At 35.1% G+C, this 17,509-nt stretch overlaps 1 protein-coding gene across 4 annotated transcripts in view; it reads right to left on the reverse strand.

Annotated features, from left to right (window-relative positions):
- The window catches only part of LOC148661613 (heparan-alpha-glucosaminide N-acetyltransferase), a 107,169-nt gene that overhangs the window by 42,566 nt on the left and 47,094 nt on the right, over positions 1-17,509 (reverse strand). For all 4 annotated transcript variants that reach the window (XM_088635568.1, XM_088635567.1, XM_088635566.1 and 1 more), the window contains one exon: positions 463-539. In XM_088635568.1, the coding sequence (XP_088491694.1) occupies positions 463-539 (77 nt within the window). The remainder of the gene's footprint in view (positions 1-462; positions 540-17,509) is intronic.

The following is a 17,509-nucleotide window of genomic DNA, read 5'->3' on the forward strand; positions in this document are numbered from 1 at the left end:
TTGTTATGGACTTATTTTATCTGATTTTGATTTTCATCAAATTTCATGTTGTTCACATACATTTCTTACTGTATGGATGTTACTTTTTAAGCTTCATTATACTTTAAATTATTTACATTTTAACTACACCCTTCACCCAACTTTAAAAAATAAGGTTCTCAGAAACAACAAAGATTTATGTACTATAAAATCTTATAAATATAATAGTGGTTCATTTTTAAAGCAATGTTTTTGACCTGGAAAAGAACAACATATGACCTAAAGGATATATTTAGTTTTGCATTAATTTCCTCCAAGATAGAACATAACAACAACTAACAAAAACAGGCTGTGCAATTCAGTATATTGTAATGACTTTTGAAACTGGTCATTACTTCTTCATCAAACAGCATTTATTTCAGCCCTTGAAGAAATTAAAATTGATTTTGAAAGTGTTCATATTATTCTGAAGAGTTACTCTACCATTCCATGGAGCATGTTCAAAGAACCAGTAACCCCCTCCACCATAGTTGACAAAAACCATGATAGTCAGAGACAATCTGCAAAACAATTAAAATAATTAATTTAATTACAAAAGGTTCGAGGGCACAATTGTGTATTATATTCTCATTCTAAGATATTTTAGAGCTTTTTTATCAACCTTTACTTGTGCGATAATACATTAATTGTTGTTTAATTTAGAATCTCCTTTACAGTGCTCTCTGTTTTATTCATTCTTAGGACAACAAAGGTCAATGTACTGTATGTGGTTAATACATTTAAAATAAAAATACTAATTGAATTTAAACTTGCCTGCATAACTGCACCTTGGAATTATTTTTAAAGTACATTCCAGGATAATATTGCCCTAACTGATTTTATAAATGCTATTCAAAATATTTTTTTAGTTCCATTAGTTGGTATTGTTAGTATATACTGTATAGTCTCTATTTTGTTTCAATGTAAAGCAGATTTTTAGTGAGAATTTTTTGGTTGAGATCTAAACAAGTGCTGCTGTAGTTATATATCCTAAGAAGTATATTCAGCCATAGATTTTTGTATTGATTATCATTTCACTAAAACTGAAACTTCTTGCCACATTCAGATTAAACTACAGAAGACATATCACTTGCCCTGTTTCTCTCCATTACTTATTTTAACTCTTATGTTTTTTTTTCTCAGTATGGATTAAATTAACTTTGTTTGTGATCTATTAATGGCAATGTGAATCGCATTAAAGAAAATAGACAGGAGAAATTTGTGTTTACAATATTTATTTAGACAAAGAAGATAGCATTTTAAACTAATTGTGGCTCCATATGCAATCAATGAAAGCTTTCCAGCTCGCCATGAAAAAAACACTTTTAAAAAGAATATAATATACAGTAAATGCACACTTGGCCCAGTGTTTCGAATTTGTTTGATAATGTGCTTCAAATGTAATTTAATACCCAAGCTTCACCACATAATTGTAAAGTAAAATAGATACTACATGCTGTGCTGGTGTTTTTGTGACTAGGCTATTAAATCTAATTACAAGTAGTGTGCTCCTATTTGTTTTAATAGATAAGGCTGATACTTTTGGTTAAATTTAATTAAACACTTGAAATGTTTTAAACTCTACCTTCTATTTGCTTAGGTACAGTAAGTATGATCAGTATGTAGACCGCTTTTTGATTGTACAAAACCGTACAGACTTCACAGGTTTTTTTCTGAATCTGATGTTCTAAATCCATGTGGTTTGGTTTTTTTTTTTGTGCTACAAACATTCCACATCTCCTACTGTGTACACAAATTGCAACAAATTATATTGACCATTTAGTTTTCAAAACACAACTAGGTATATATCTTTAAGAGGATACAGCTTTTCCTATTAGTTAACTGGATTATATACAGTAACTAGAATTCTATTGACAAAAGAACAGCAAAATTAGTTGCTTTTGCATAATTAATTTCCAATGAGGTACTGTATGACAAAAAACCTATAGTTGTTGTGGCTGTACATTTACTACATTCTTACTGTGTTTATGTTGATATTTTACATTTAATCCATTGCCTCTTTCATCAGTTGTAGAAGAAAGTTTGACAGATCTTTGGCTTTAGATATACAGACTGTAAATACAGTGTATTGTTAGATATTGGCTCAGTGATGTAAAGTACTGCATACATTTTAAATGTCCATTAACACTTTTATTGTTGCACTATAGTGATATTAAAAGTTTCTTTTTACTCTTCTACTCTTACTCTATTTTAAAACACAATGTTTTTTCTGCATTTAGGGTTTCATAAAACCTATTTTGATATATTTCTTTGTAATATATACTGTGAACAACTATGCTATTTTTTAGCCTTTATCCCAAGTACTTTTATTTGTTTAAATTTTTACCTCCTACTCCAACCAATCTGAAGAAAGTTTATCGTTCATAAAAAAAAAATCATGAGTACAACATTCATATGTGTACAATACTCATATGAATGTTGACTAATTCTTTTTCTGTAAGGAAGTTATACATTTACCTTCATGTCAGAGACTACAAAAATAGTTAAGTACAACAACATAAACAGATGTAATGGTATTTCCTTTGTGAAAACTTATATTTTAATACTTCATATCTCATAAATCTTAGCAAAGGGCAAAAAATGGATAATGCCTTAAACGTTACCCTACTGGTCTCTAAAGTATCAAAATATGACCTAAAGTATGTACTGAAGTTTTACTTCACAGGAAGCTAATGTATGCCTAAAATCTACATCTACAGAAGAACTGAGAGACACTTACAGTATCACCATGCAGGGAACTTTAAACATAACTGTCCTATCACAATCTTGATTACTGCTTTCTCCACTCCTGTTTTTTATCAATTTCTAAGATGTGCTAAGGAAAGAAACGGGTAGTAGATAACTTACCTTCAATAAGGCTATATTAACTAACCCTACACATATCAACCCCAAAGAGTTATGAATTTAAGACTAAAAGTCTGGTTTTATCAAAGCAAATAATCCCACACATACAGAATGTCTAAACGGAGTGGAGAAATACTGTCATATTAACTTAATAAACAAAATAACTGGCATAAATCTTCTCATACTGTAATATACAGGTACTCTAAGTGTCTTGTTTCTTAGGGTCTTTTTGAAAGCGAGATTTAATTTTTGGGAGGTTCTGTGAGCTGTGAAGTCAGTAAAGTCACTATTTCATTTTAGATAACAACGCTCTCTTTTCCTAATGAGTAAATGATATGTATATACAGTACATGATTATTTAAGTTAATTTAAAATTAAAGGTTACTCCTTGCAGCAGGCTGAACATTATGAACCTTGTACTGAAAGAGTAACAGATGTCATGTAAAGATCCAATTCAATTCAAAAAGTCAATTTACAATCACCATTAGGTTAATTAATAACTATTATGCAAACCTATTGTCCTTCCACACATCATTTGGCAACAACATAATTCTGAGGCACAAAGCTTTTGATTAATTATAAAAGGCCATGCACACTACAAATTAGAAAGAAGCTTTTTACAGCAATTACTGAATATTTCACCATAGAAAGAATAGAAATTTGAGTCATAACTGTGCTTAGGGACTTGTTACATAAGTTCGTTATAAAGTAAGACATCATATCCGAGAAAAGCCAGGGGTAAGTGAGGGAGGGGTCAAATTTTTGTGAAAGCGTTCAAACAATATGAAGGACTGAAAACATTAGACATTTCCATCACTGTCAAAAGTGTACAGAAAGGACACAGGTTGATTTACAAGTTAGAATAAATTTTAGTGAAGTTGTACATATCCATATTGAAAATGGTAATAAACTAAAGGCTTCATTCCACAGAGCAATAATTCATTTTTCTTTACAGGAACATTTATTGTGGCATGCTCATTTCAAAAGACAAATAGGATGGTGTCGTGCAGAAAAAAGTAAGACTGATCATTTAAATTATTTAATGCAAAAGCTAGTGTTATTCCTAAACGTTTATTAGTACCAGGAGGGAAAACAGAAAATGTTTCGAAAACGTTTTTCGTCTTCATGAACATGACATGACTTGGGTGACATCCATCACGATCTATTTACATCTATTTATGAGAGAACATGTAATTCTTTTAAACTGAAATGTTACTTTTCCCCATCATGTTAGATATTTTTCTTTTGTTTTCTTTCTTACAGAAAGAAGCATATGGAAATGTATTACAGTACCTCTAATTAAACCATAAACTGGCAAATGGTAAAAAAAGAATAGGAGCAGAGATATTATTTCTTGCTTCAGAAAAATGCTTTATTTGATCTACTGTAATTCTTTCCCATGCTACCTTCTTAAGAAGATATACAGTATTTTTTGTATTTTAAAATGTGGTGAAACTCCCGTTTTGTGACCAACCAATAATTAACAAAATACTTTAGTTAAATTACATTTACCTTTCAAAGCATAATACAAATAAAAACAACAGGAGTTACAACTGATTTGCACTTGCAACCCATTTGGTCTGTCACATCCCAGGTTATGTAAATATTGAGAATTACAGTATCATGTAGGATTTCTATTGCTCTGACATCTGGTGGTAGTCGAAAGACTAAATTAAACACAAACAATGTTACAACTACCAGAACTAAACCCTGCTGTGACCTGCCAGTTTTGTACTGTACTCAGATTTATGTGATATTATTCAGAGTATTTTCACCTTATATTACAATATTTAAAAAATAGATGTGAAGTAAAACATAAATAACTAAAATAATGATAAAGCCTACTTCGCCTTAATGGATCCCACTAAAAAGAAAATGTGAAATATATTTTCAAGATGTGAAAAGCAGTAACAAATCAAAGCAGATTTTAAGAAGTGAATTAGTATTCTGATAAAATGATTCACATATGGGCAGTTTCACAACAACAGCTCAGTCTCATTTTTTAGTTATTAATGCAACTCACATTTATCGAAATTTCAAGCTCTATAAATCAATCTGACAAGGCACATGAGTCATTTTATTATTAGATCACTTTTAAAAATCATAATTTCTGTCACAATGAATGATAATTTAACACCTTGAGTTTAATGGATGGAAATGGGCTATATAAATTGCAGAAGAAAACTCAGATTTCCTCTGTAACCCCTCTTTGTGAATTGCTGACTGAAGCCTTTTAGTTTCATGTATTACAGGCCTGTCGGTGTTTCTGTAGATAGATTGTATTGTTGCTGAAAAGATATGACAAAATAAACAACAAATCTGTTGCAAAGCTGAGTGATAAATGGATACACATTTATATGTATCATTAGAATAGCAAGATGATGTCATTAAAATAGAGCTAGAGCCATGAATCCATGAATTATTTGAATTTCCTAGAAGTATCTTTGCTGTAATTTGATATCTTCACCCTGTAATATTTTGAGCTGTATTCACATTATTAAAAGTAAAGAGATCTTTTTTATCGACTCTCATGAAAGTCAAATTCCTGGAATGTAATTATTAACCAAAATGAAATAATTAGTGTATCATAGAATGATTTCTAAGAGCCCTAAAATAGAGTTGTTCTACTGTGAAACATATACTGTATTTATCTGTACTATTTCTTGTTTTCCTGACAAAATTGAATTATGAAATACAACAGAAGCCATTACGACTCCTTTTAGTCCTAACCTGCTGATACAAGATTTTAATCTTGCAGTATCATCTCGAAAGAGCTATTAAAGCAGCACTAGGCCCTGAGCACATGCACACACTCATCTAGGCTGGTACAAATGCATCCATTAGTCTCCACGGTAACAGAGGCAAAGGTTAAGTCATTTTCCAGAAGAGGCCCTGTGCAAATTATGGCAATATACCAACTTATTGCCAATCTTTTTAATTAAAACCTTTTTGTGTCCGTCTTGGTTCATCCAAGGGAGCACTATCTTGGGCAGATTGAATTACTGATTCTTAAACCCCCTGTGCCCTCAGGAAAGGTCTGGATTAAGCTTAATTACCAATCGGACAGAAATGAGGATATTGCAGAGTGCTTAGGATTGTATTAAAATCAAAATAAATATTGCTGTGCTGCTAGAAGTTCTGTTTCTTTTGTTTCCCTTCTGTAAATGAAAACTCTTTGCTATCACTTGAGGCTGAAATGGTCCAAACTGTGTTTTATTAATATTGGAATGGAGAGAGTTTTGCTTGTTAGCAAAATTTCATTGTTAAAACAGGTTTAATAATATAGGTTATTCCCATTTTACCACTGTAAGTTTGTAAACATTTTATTTTGATGTCATTCCCCTCATCAAAGAAATAGTATTAAGTCTCAAGTGCGAGGTAAAGACTAACAGCTACAAGAGAAATTTGAATAAAACAGGAAATCAAATTAATCTGTGCAAAGAGCTGTGTGTTCATCTCAGAAGAGCAGAAATATGAGCATGTAAACTTTTTGATTTATAACTAGAATGACAATAGGGTCTTACAGCAGATGAACATGTTATGAATGACAAAAGACTGTTTGGCTTGTTGCACACTTGATTTTTACATAAACAAGTTTTTCTGTCCTAAAGTCATTTAAAACTGGCAACATCAATTTCCATTTACACCGTTGTGTAAGTGGAATGCAAAAAACTTTCCTATGATTTTTGTGACATTTCTTCATAGTTTCTAATTTATTGCAACTCAAGCACACTTATTGTTACATAGATCAACACAATCTTTGTGTATATTTCTCAAAATAATGAGAAATATAACTTTTGTTCCCCCCCAAAAAAAATACCAAAAGAAAATGTATCTTTTTTTATTGTACTTTGAAAATGCTACACCTCAGCACTGTCAAATGAGAAGAACAGACAATGGGAATGTGAAAGTCTTGAAACCTTGCATGTTTCTTTGGCATCAGAGTTTTATGTGGTCCTTTTCTGGAAAGGTTTAATCTAACATTCCATAATATTATTTCTAAGAAATAAGAAAGAATAAGAAAAATAAGAAACAGAAGCACTCTACACTTGCACTCAAATTCACTTGACTACTGAGACCATTAGAAGAAATTGACTATTTTAATCAAAGTCATTTATATTGATTCAGATGTATATTAAGCAATACTGTATTTCCCTCATGTTAAGCATCATGATGTTAATTTCATGATGTTTTCTCAATAAAAACATGCAACCCAGACTATACCATGTGTGCTACATGGAAGTGGATTTGCAAATTGCTTTCCAGAATGGTTTTTAATAATTTGGAGCAGCACCTGAATAAATGCAAATTATTATGTAATAAGGATGTGGATTAATAATAATAATAATAATAATTGTTTACACTTATAAAGTGCTTTACAGGTAATGGGGACTCCCCTCCACCACCACCTGGATGATGCGACGGCAGCCATAGTGCGCCAGAACGCTCACCACACATCAGCTATCAGTGGGGAGGAGAGCAGAGTAATGTAGCCAATTCATAAATGGGGATTATTAAGGGACAATGGGAAATTTGGCCAGGACATCAGGGTTACACCCCTACTCTTTTCAAGAAACGCCCTGGGATTTTTAATGACCACAGAGAGTCGGGACCTCGGTTTTACATCTCATCCGAAGGACGGCATCTGTTTACAGTATAGTGTCCCCGTCACTATACTGGGGCATTAGGACCCACACGGACCGCAGGGTGAGCGCCCCCTGCTGGCCCCACTAACACCTCTTCCAGCAGCAACCAGCAGTTATGGAAAAACAACCTTAGTTTTTCCCAGGAGGTCTCCCATCCAGGTACTGACCAGGCTCACTCCTGCTTAGCTTCAGTGGGTTGCCAGTTGTGAGTTGCAGGGTGATATGGCTGCTGGATTAGTTGCCTTATTGCCTTAACTCACTGGCCAAAGGCAATGTGACCTCAGGGATGAGGCTGACAAAACCCACCAAAAAACAAACGCAGAATTTATTTAGACTTATTTATTTAGATTTTTTTTTTCCTTCATTTTTAGAAATACTGCCACTTGTGTTGTGACTCTGCAGCAGTGAAAGGTTGGTTTTTAACTGACTGGAGCTCTGAGAAATATATGACAGTTGCCATTTTGTGAGATTTGCAATGAGGTTACCATTCTAAATATGTCTGTGTCCTGATGAGAGTTTTTTTGGTGATAAAAGTAGTTTTAAAAACGAAGAATTAAAATATGCATTCAGAATTGGATGAATAAAGGCACTTTGGTACTCACTTTTCCAAGGCCGTCATCATTTTTAAAATACATTTTCAAAACTATACTGCGCTGTGGCAAATCTTTACAGATATAACAGAATTATTCCATAGACCCATAACAGATTCTTCATCGATGCTTAATTCTTCAGTTGAAGAGTTTTAGGTCAGTGTAGTTTGAAGGGATCGGATCAGTAGGCTTTGGAAGACTAGTTACTTTGGGCTGTAACGGTCGTGATAACTATTCCTCAATGTAGGAGGGTGCTGCACTGATCTGAATGGAATGACCAAAACAGCTATACAAGCTGGATATACAGTAGTTAGCACATCACAGAGATGAAACAGGAACCAGTGGTGAGTGGTGTTGAGGAACCAGCAGAGGGCTTCTTACATTATGTAGAATAGCTTTCAACTGCTGTGGCAGCCAAACTGCAAAATAAGGTTTATTTCTCCACCACACCCTAAAGAGATGCCAGAAAATAGGCATAACGTTAACCGCTATAAGCTACCACTTTGATCAGGTATATACAGTAGTCATACATACAGGTTAGGCTGTTGGTACTGGGAGTGCAGGAATTATGAAGAGCTAGTTGATCAATGATGAGGTGCTTTTTCCCATAACAGTGTACTTGCTAATCCTGCAGTGAGCGCCAGGATGAATGGAAAAGGGCCTGATCATAAGCCCCTGGATAAGTTCCATGAGCAAACGGGAGTTCACTCTGACCGGGTCAGCTAGTATCTTTGGTCGTGGAGGAAGAGGCAAGTGCTGGGGAGGGAGAAGGAATGGGGGAGGATGAAGAGGGTGGGGCTGAGGACAGTGAAGCTGTGGAATCAGAGAGAGAGTGCACCGTAATGTGGAGTGGAAATATGAGCTACAGATGTTGCAGGCAGTGGTGCACAAGAAAACAAAAGAAAAGTCAATAGAGCTCTGTGTCTAGTGCTCCCCAGTAGACCATGATAATTAACTTCAACTACTAGAAATAAATTAAAACTTCTCACTATGATTTATTTAACTTCTATGATGCCCTAAATGGGTTAATATCTCAGGCGATTCTTCTCCTCTTGCGTGGTACTATTAATTAACTTGCACTACATAACTAATAATTTCAGCACCACCTGTTACTCTATTCTTTATCAGTTGCTTCCAATAATTTAACCAAAACATTTTCTTGCATTGGTTGAATAAGACACCTTATAAACTGATATTCTGGATGTTACATATTGACTTTTCAAGCTTTTTGACTTTAAAAATTGCAAGTGCAGTATGTAACCTTTTACATACTTTTTGCAGGGCACGGTGTATTTCTGAGATTGTCTGTAAAATTTGATCCCCTTAATATATTACATACTCTACTTCACAGTTGGAAGGACCACATTAAAATTTGTATCAATAGTATATAGCGCACTGCAATGTACTACTACTAAGAAACTACTAAGAAAAATGTTTTGCTATTAGTTTATACAGTTTTGTACAATGGAAACTACAGAATAAAGAGCGGACACAGACCGTGTGCATAATGCATTATCTGAGAAGGTAAATTATATAGATCTCTGCATTTAAATTTATATTAAATACCACATTTGCAAATTACATCAGATTTGAAGGGTTGTCTCAGAAAACAGAATATATTGTAATGATCTAGTAGAGGAAGGAAATGGTGTGTGCTCCAAGAGGAAGTATAGAATGACTGCTCATTTTAACAGCTGCACCACAGACAAAAGGGCAATGGAATCTTCAATATCCACCATTTGAGAGGAACCTTGCATTGACCTCTCACTGTGCTAACAGACTTATGGAGTGCCCACATGTTCTGATGAGTTTTGCTTAGGAAATTAACTATATCCCAGGTGTGCAATGAGAGCCGAGTCAAAGGCTGGTGTAAATTGATAGAGACAGGTACTGTTATGGTTTTACAATTTCATTACATCATGTCTAATGTCATTACAAGTCTTTCCTGACCACAGCCTGTGAGGACTTAGTCACGGTGTATGTCCAGGCCTTTTGTTAATGACAATAGACATTTGGAATGGAATTGTACGTTGATGGTACAGTAAATCATTTCTTTCTGTAGGATGCGTATCTTAAATTTTAAAATTAAAATTTAGTTTTTTTTTGCGTTTTCTATCATGACTTAAGTTACCGTTTGTGTTCTTAAAATTAATCTGTAAATGCTGTTAATCTGTTTACAGCGTAGTCAACATGATCTTAGAAAAGATAGGTCTTGTGTAATTATTAGATTTCTTTGAGAAAACAACAGCAATAATAGATACTTATAGGGCATACAGTATTAGACTTCCAAATGGATTTTGATTAATTTCCTCATTATTAAAATCTATAGCCAGCAGCTATATCACCCAACCCAACCCACTGAAGCTCAGCAGCTGTGAGCCAGGTCAATACCTGGTTGGGAGACCTCCTGAGAACACTAAGGTTGCTGCTGATAGAGGTATTAGTGGGACCAGTAGGGAGTGCTGTTAAAAAATGTTGCCGTCTTTTGGATGATACATAAAGCTGAGATCCCGACTCTCCGTGGCCACTTATAAATCCCAGTGTATATCTCAATAAGAATATAGATGTTCCCCCTGGGCTTTATGATTTTCCATTTTCTTAAAATGTTTAGGGTTGTATTTATATTAAAGTCATACCTTTTCTCACATAGAGTATCTGCGGGATAGCATGAAATTATTTTTGAACAATTAAATCCTCTGGTAAAATATTCTCAAAATAACAAAAATAATAATAATAATAATTATTATTATTATTTAATTTAGGGCTGCAAGAAAAACATATAATGAGCAACCCCCCCATATTAAGTTTTAATTGTGTTCTATGTGCTTTTGAATTTTGTTTTTTATCTTACTGTAGGTATAACTTGAATTACAGGTTTGAGTAACCCCCTTTAAGAGGATTACCACAGACAAAAAATATGTTTAGCAGATTAATCATTCCTCATACAAGCTAGCAAGTTTTGACAACAGACTATATGTCTTTCATGCCAGCACAGCATGAAAACCGGTAAAGATAAGTTCTCTTATTTGTCCTCACCAGCTCAAAAATCTATCAAAGCAGTCTGCAACACAGGATGCAGATCAAAATGCCTAAGTAGGCCTGTCAACAATTCTGGCTTGACAACTGTGTTTGGGTTGTAGATATTAGCAGACTGGCAGCAGGCTTTTAGCTGACGCATAATTAACATCAGAATCCTTTTTAAAAAATGAAAATGCAAAAACAAAAGTCAAGAAGTATATATCATGTCGGTAAATTTGAGGGATTGCAATGGCAAACAATATGAAATAATATACATTAAGCATTTTAAACAGGGAGAAGGCGTCAAGATTTGGAAGGAAATCATTCTTCACAGCAAGGAGAAACAAGCTTCTATTCCCTTCATTGTGAAATTTACAAACCGTGTCATGCAGTGACTGATGATTTGCTCCTACGGGGAAATGTTTCTTATTGACAACTAAAAAGATTCAGAACAACAGAGATGGATGGAAGTTTAATCCTCTGAACTGAGCCAGAGCTTTTAATGGGATTTCTGACAGGGGGAATGATACACAGTATTATCAACTAGAACACTTTTAGTACATTTTAGCATGTAAATCCGCTTAAACTTCCCTTGCACTTTGCACTTTAATTGCACTTGATCATAAGTCAGAATAACAGAAACAATTAAATAACATAAAAGGCTTGAGAGCTAAAATCTTGATTATCAAACAGTTTACGGAAGTTCTTTGATGTTTATGCCTTTGTAGTGTAAGAAACGTACACATATGCGTAACATCTGGAGGAAAGAAGAAGATGTTAGAGTGAGTACTACAAACATAACATGATTAGAATATTAAGTTTGTGAAACAAATGGAATGTTGCTATAATAATAATAACTATTATTATTGTTGTTGTTGTTGTTGTTATTATTATTCCATTCATTGCTAGTTTTATGCTTTTCATTTCTAATCTCAATTAAATTTACATGGTTTGGGGGGATTCATTTATTCTGTCATTGAAGTGAGTCACCTGAATGATGTTTTGCCAGTTGTTCTGTGCCAGCAGTTCACCACACAACTCATTAGATAAAGCAAAATGTTATTTCAATGCTTCAACCGAGGAGAGGAAATTCAGATTTAGGCTAAATTGAGAAATCCTGGGATGGAGTTTAGTGAGGACACCAAGAATAGAACTTCTACTGCTATGAATAGTGCTGTGGAAACTTTAAAGAGTAGATGTAGTCAGAACTGTAACACATTCTAAAAGACAGGCCTTCCTACAGGATTCTGCCACCATTCTAGTACAGGTCTTGAGTTTCTGGTCTTGAGGGAAGGCCACCTATTGCTCCACCAACACCACTTCCAGTAGCAGCTTGGTTTTCCATATACCTCCCCATCATGAAGATTAGCCTGGTTCCAACCAGAAACCTAGTCAATCAGTAACACAGAGTCAGCATTGACGGGATTAAAAAAAAACCACTACCTTAGTTCCTGAGCCTCTATGCTTAGTATACAGCAGAAGACTCTTAGGATTCCTGCATCCTCCGCACACAGCAAATGGGCCTCTAGCAACCAATTATTCAATGGCAGAACAGGTGAAAAAAATGTATCACCTGCAATATGTCAAAAGCTGCAGCATTGCACCACCTCCATTGATCTTAATACCATTTCGTTAAGATTGCATTCTGCTAAGATATCTGTAGAAGAGGGGTGCAATGGTTTCCTCTCAAAAACAGATCTATTCCATCCCTAACACCTAGTGACGGTATCAGGGTAATGATGTCTGGAAGCTCATGGTCGTGACCTGGCACAGAGGTGGCTATTACAAGACAGTTATGATCTGATCTGCTCACCCTTTGGGGGTAGGTGGTTACAAAAATTGACCTAAACATAATCTGACTCATTACCTTTGGCTGGATAGTCATTCCAAAGGGATTAAGTTCATGTAATCAAAACACATAAAAGCGAGTATTTTTGGATCGGGAAGATCAGGACATTCATGGACTGTTCAGACAATAACTGTCCTGACTACAGTACTGCATATGCAGCTGAAGTAATGAGATCAATCGCTGACCTGAGGCAAAGTTTTTGACCTAAAGTCAAAACTTTGCAAAGGGAAATCAGAGGAAGAACATTGATTTCAGCGAGTTTTATTTGCTACAGTAGCAAAAAATGAAATAATTAAATTGGAGTTCTTTGTTGGAGTCAATGAGCAGGTTCAAAGGAGAACTCATGATATGACAAAGATATGCTGGACAGTCAGTGGTGGTATAAACATTGTCTCTGATGTCCTTGCTTCTTCATGACTATTTACAGCGCAAGTACCTAAAGACTAGTTAAAAACTAAGGAAAAGGGAGATATATATATATCAAATATATAATGTAATTACAAAGCAGCAGGAGGTGATGAAATACCAGCTGACAATTAACTAACACATCTCCGTGCTATTATCATACAGAAACCTCGAAGAGTAAATCCTGAATTAAGGATTTAATAGTTGTAACAAACTTCATGTAAACAAAGTACCAGTCTAACTCAGGAAATAACAGATTTCTCTGCTGTCTATTGTAGCGCAAGACTATGACAAGGAATTTCCTGAACTATCTCACTCCTGTTGTTGAAGATCTTTGCCCATAATTGCAGTGTAGGTTACAGCTTCAGTAGGGTCTGCTCTTCTAGATATAGATAAGCTCCCTGCAGGAGTACAGGTGACCCACCAATGAAAGTTATTTTATTTTCAATGACTCTGGTCCAAAACTCAGCAACCTCAGCTTCAGTCATTGAACTCCAGTACATCGATGATGCTGTAGTATGTGTCTTGATGGAAATACTGTAGATCTCCAGACAATTGTCTACATATTTACTGATTCATTTGAGAAGATGGAAGTTACAGTTAATACTCAGTTACTCCCCAGCACCACTGATTTGGATTTACAGTCAGTGTATGAAGAATGTAGAGCACTTCCCACACGCTGGGAATCACAGAAGGCTGACGTTGACAATGAACTTCATAATTGCCTGAAATCTGCAAGTGTTACCTTTGGTTGCTCGAGGAAGCAGGTGTTGGAGGATAATAACATCAAAACTCAATTCAAATTAATAAAACTGCCAGTCATCTTTCCTACTTTACTGAATGGGTCTGAAAAATGAGCACTGAAATGGCTGGTCATAGCACCAAAGCTGTTTACAGAAAATATTACTAATCAAGTAGGAATACTGATGCACCAACATAAGTGATCTCTCCCAAGCAGACACCACATTAAATGAAAGTGTGATCATCCACTATAAACTCTCCATCAGGTCGCATGTTTTGGTCTTGTCATCAAGGTGTCAGAGTCCAAGCTCCAAAAGGCAGTCTAATCCCAGTGCAAGACAATTGCACCATAGGAAAACAGCAGAAACACATCAAATATCTGGTTACAGCAAACAAGAAACACAACATTGATATCAGCTACTGGTAGATTCTAACCTTTGATCAAATAGGGAACAGATTATCTAGGAAGATGACCAACACTATTGAATACCAGGTGTAAGAATGAGAAAGTAAAGTGAGAATGTTAAACAGAGCTCATCATACCTGGTGATACACAGAGATGTAAAATAAATTGATTAACAATATTTTCTGTGTTGTTTTCCACCAGATTCTGTATACTGAACAATGGCTATTATTGTTGAGGTAGAGGCATTCATTACCGAAGAAAATATATAATCATACATTTTTATTGTAGAGGAATGAGATGAAAGTTTTTAACCATAGTAACTGTTGGGAACTGTTTTCATTAGCTCGTCATGTTCTTTTTTTTTTGTTTATGCAAGAAGATGTTTCAACAATATAAAAATTTAGCATATGCCTAATGACCCATTAATTTAGCTCTGAAACAACAGCCTTCATAAAAATTTTAAAAGTGCATCTGTTCAAAAAAGATTACTATAACTTAACTGTTAACATACTTCAAACTGAAATCGTTAATTGGTATATTTAAATATAAATGTCTTTTACGGGACAGTACTGGTTTATATAAACAAAAAAATGTTTGATAGAACAGTACAGTTATTTTAGAACAACAATGATAGAATACAGTTTCAAAACCCAAAATTAATAGACTACAGGACACATTGCAAGTTCGTTTAAACATGTAAAGCACAGAAAATGTAAAGAAACCGGAGGTGTTTGTGAGTACTTAGCATTGATGCTGGGTTCAGTTCCCTACCTGGGGAGGCCGTCTGCATAGAGTTTGTATGTTCTCGCTGTGTATGCATGGGTTTCCTTTGGGTGTTCTGGTTTACTCCCCAAATGCAAACAAACTGGTAAGTTAATTGGATTCTGGGAAAATTGGCTGTGGTGTGAGTATGTGTGTTTGTGTCTGTTTGTGCCCTGCAGTGGACTGACTTCCCACCCAGGGTACATCTGCCTTGCCCCAGTTGCCTGCTAGGATAGGCTCTGGCTCCCCCATGACCCTGTATTAGATAAAGCGGTTAGAAAATGGATGGATTTTGTACCAGTTATATTATCATTTATTACCAAGACAGCATAAATGAAAACCAAAATATCAGTGCAGGGACACAGGCATAATCACACAGCACAGACAAAGGATGATAGGTGATAGTTGGTTCCTTTTGCAGATAGCGCCATAAGTGATCTCCTGCCTGCTGATATTGTGCCATGTACAACTGAGCAGACCACATTTGTCTGTACAGATAAGTGTTTTTCCAAATTGAGAAATGCAAATAGGCAACTGGCTCAAACTGTTTTCATTCACCTTTTATTTCACCAACTACCTGATTTTTTATTATCTAATGTAACTCGTATTTTCTTGGGAAAAATAACATGAGGAAGAGAAAGTCACAAATGAGGAAGAAATGTAAGAGAGAACCATTTTTACACTTTACTGAAGAACCAGAGGCAACACAATTCTGGAATGTGTAATGATGTAGTGAGTGTGTGTATGTATAAAGAATGTGTGTGGTGAAAGAGTGCTGTGCAATGAAATACACATAAATATAGACACTAATAAAAAAATAAAATTTTAATAAAAGGGATTTTCTTGTATTGATATGCAATGTTATTATTTAGTAAGTTTATTTATTTCCCCTTTGTATAATTAAGAATAATGAAATGCAATTGATTTGTGCATGGATGGTGTACTGTTTTTGTTAAGGTATTTCATTTTGTAATAGAGGTGCCAATGCTAGAAGTGGAAATTTAGCATTTTGCACCATACTGCAGGGCTGTATGGAGCCTATGGGGATCATTGTTTAATGCACCTGTTGCAGACTTTGACCTCAGATTTTCCTTGCTTGCCCCAATAATAGAAAATATGGTATTTATCTTATGTGCAAATAGATGTTGCTGGGAAATGTATGATTATGAGACTTATATTGTGAATATGAATTTACCTTCACTTTTCCAGTGTATCTGAACAGGTGCATGGAAGGATTTCTGAGATGAGAATAAAGCTGAGTGAAGTCACAAGTTTGGGCCTATAACTCTGTTCCACAGGATTGTTTCAGTACTTAGTGCTTAGGTTAAGAAAGCTCTTAACATATTGTTACGACCCCAAGTGTCTAGGGGGAAAGGGGTGTAACATTTAGGATAATTTTTGGAAGCAGGTGGGTTCGGGTGAGGGACTAAGAAGCATGATAACAAGGGGCGGTGCAAAAGTGATGATTTAAGTTGAATAAGTGACTGGTTTATAATTGGACACAATAACACACAGGGTAAGGGAACTAGAGTGGTGCCAAAGAAAAGAAAATAAACAAAATGGAGCTGGCTAAGAAAGTGAGCGAAAGCTAACCTGACTACAAAAGAAAACCCAAAACACGGTCTTCGGCGTCTTCAACACCCAAGCTAACCTCTACTGACTACCCAAAACCATACAAGACAAACGGCACTCACCCGTACTAAACTAGTGTGACTAATACAAGAATCAACTACACGTGTGCAAAATGTACCCAACAACCTGAACAAACTCTATACACAAACGTTCACACTAATACACAAGTGAACTACGAATACAAACAAGAGTAGACAAGTAACAGGGTACAAAAACACACAGAGGTTGATACAATAACAAGTTTGGGCAAGGTAATAGCAAAATAAGGATAACACAAACAAACGAAAGTACAAAGAGAGAAACAGAAACCAACAAAACCGATGCTATACGTAAACACACACACACACACACACACACACACACACACACAAAAAGCAAAACAACAAACCAACAAAACCATCAGCAAAATGAAGCAAAGCAAAACCAAGCAGGACCAAAGTCAAACGAAAGGCCTCTTCCTTCTGAAAGCCTTCTGTGTTATATAGTGAATAAGATGAGTTCTGATTGGCTAAGAAGCTGATTGATGATGACATCATACTGAAACAATAGTGTAATGATGGACCAATGAGGGAGGGAG

Source organism: Lepisosteus platostomus, chromosome 6 (assembly GCF_059453375.1).
Source record: "Lepisosteus platostomus isolate fLepPlt1 chromosome 6, fLepPlt1.hap1, whole genome shotgun sequence".
Lineage (NCBI taxonomy): Eukaryota > Metazoa > Chordata > Actinopteri > Semionotiformes > Lepisosteidae > Lepisosteus > Lepisosteus platostomus.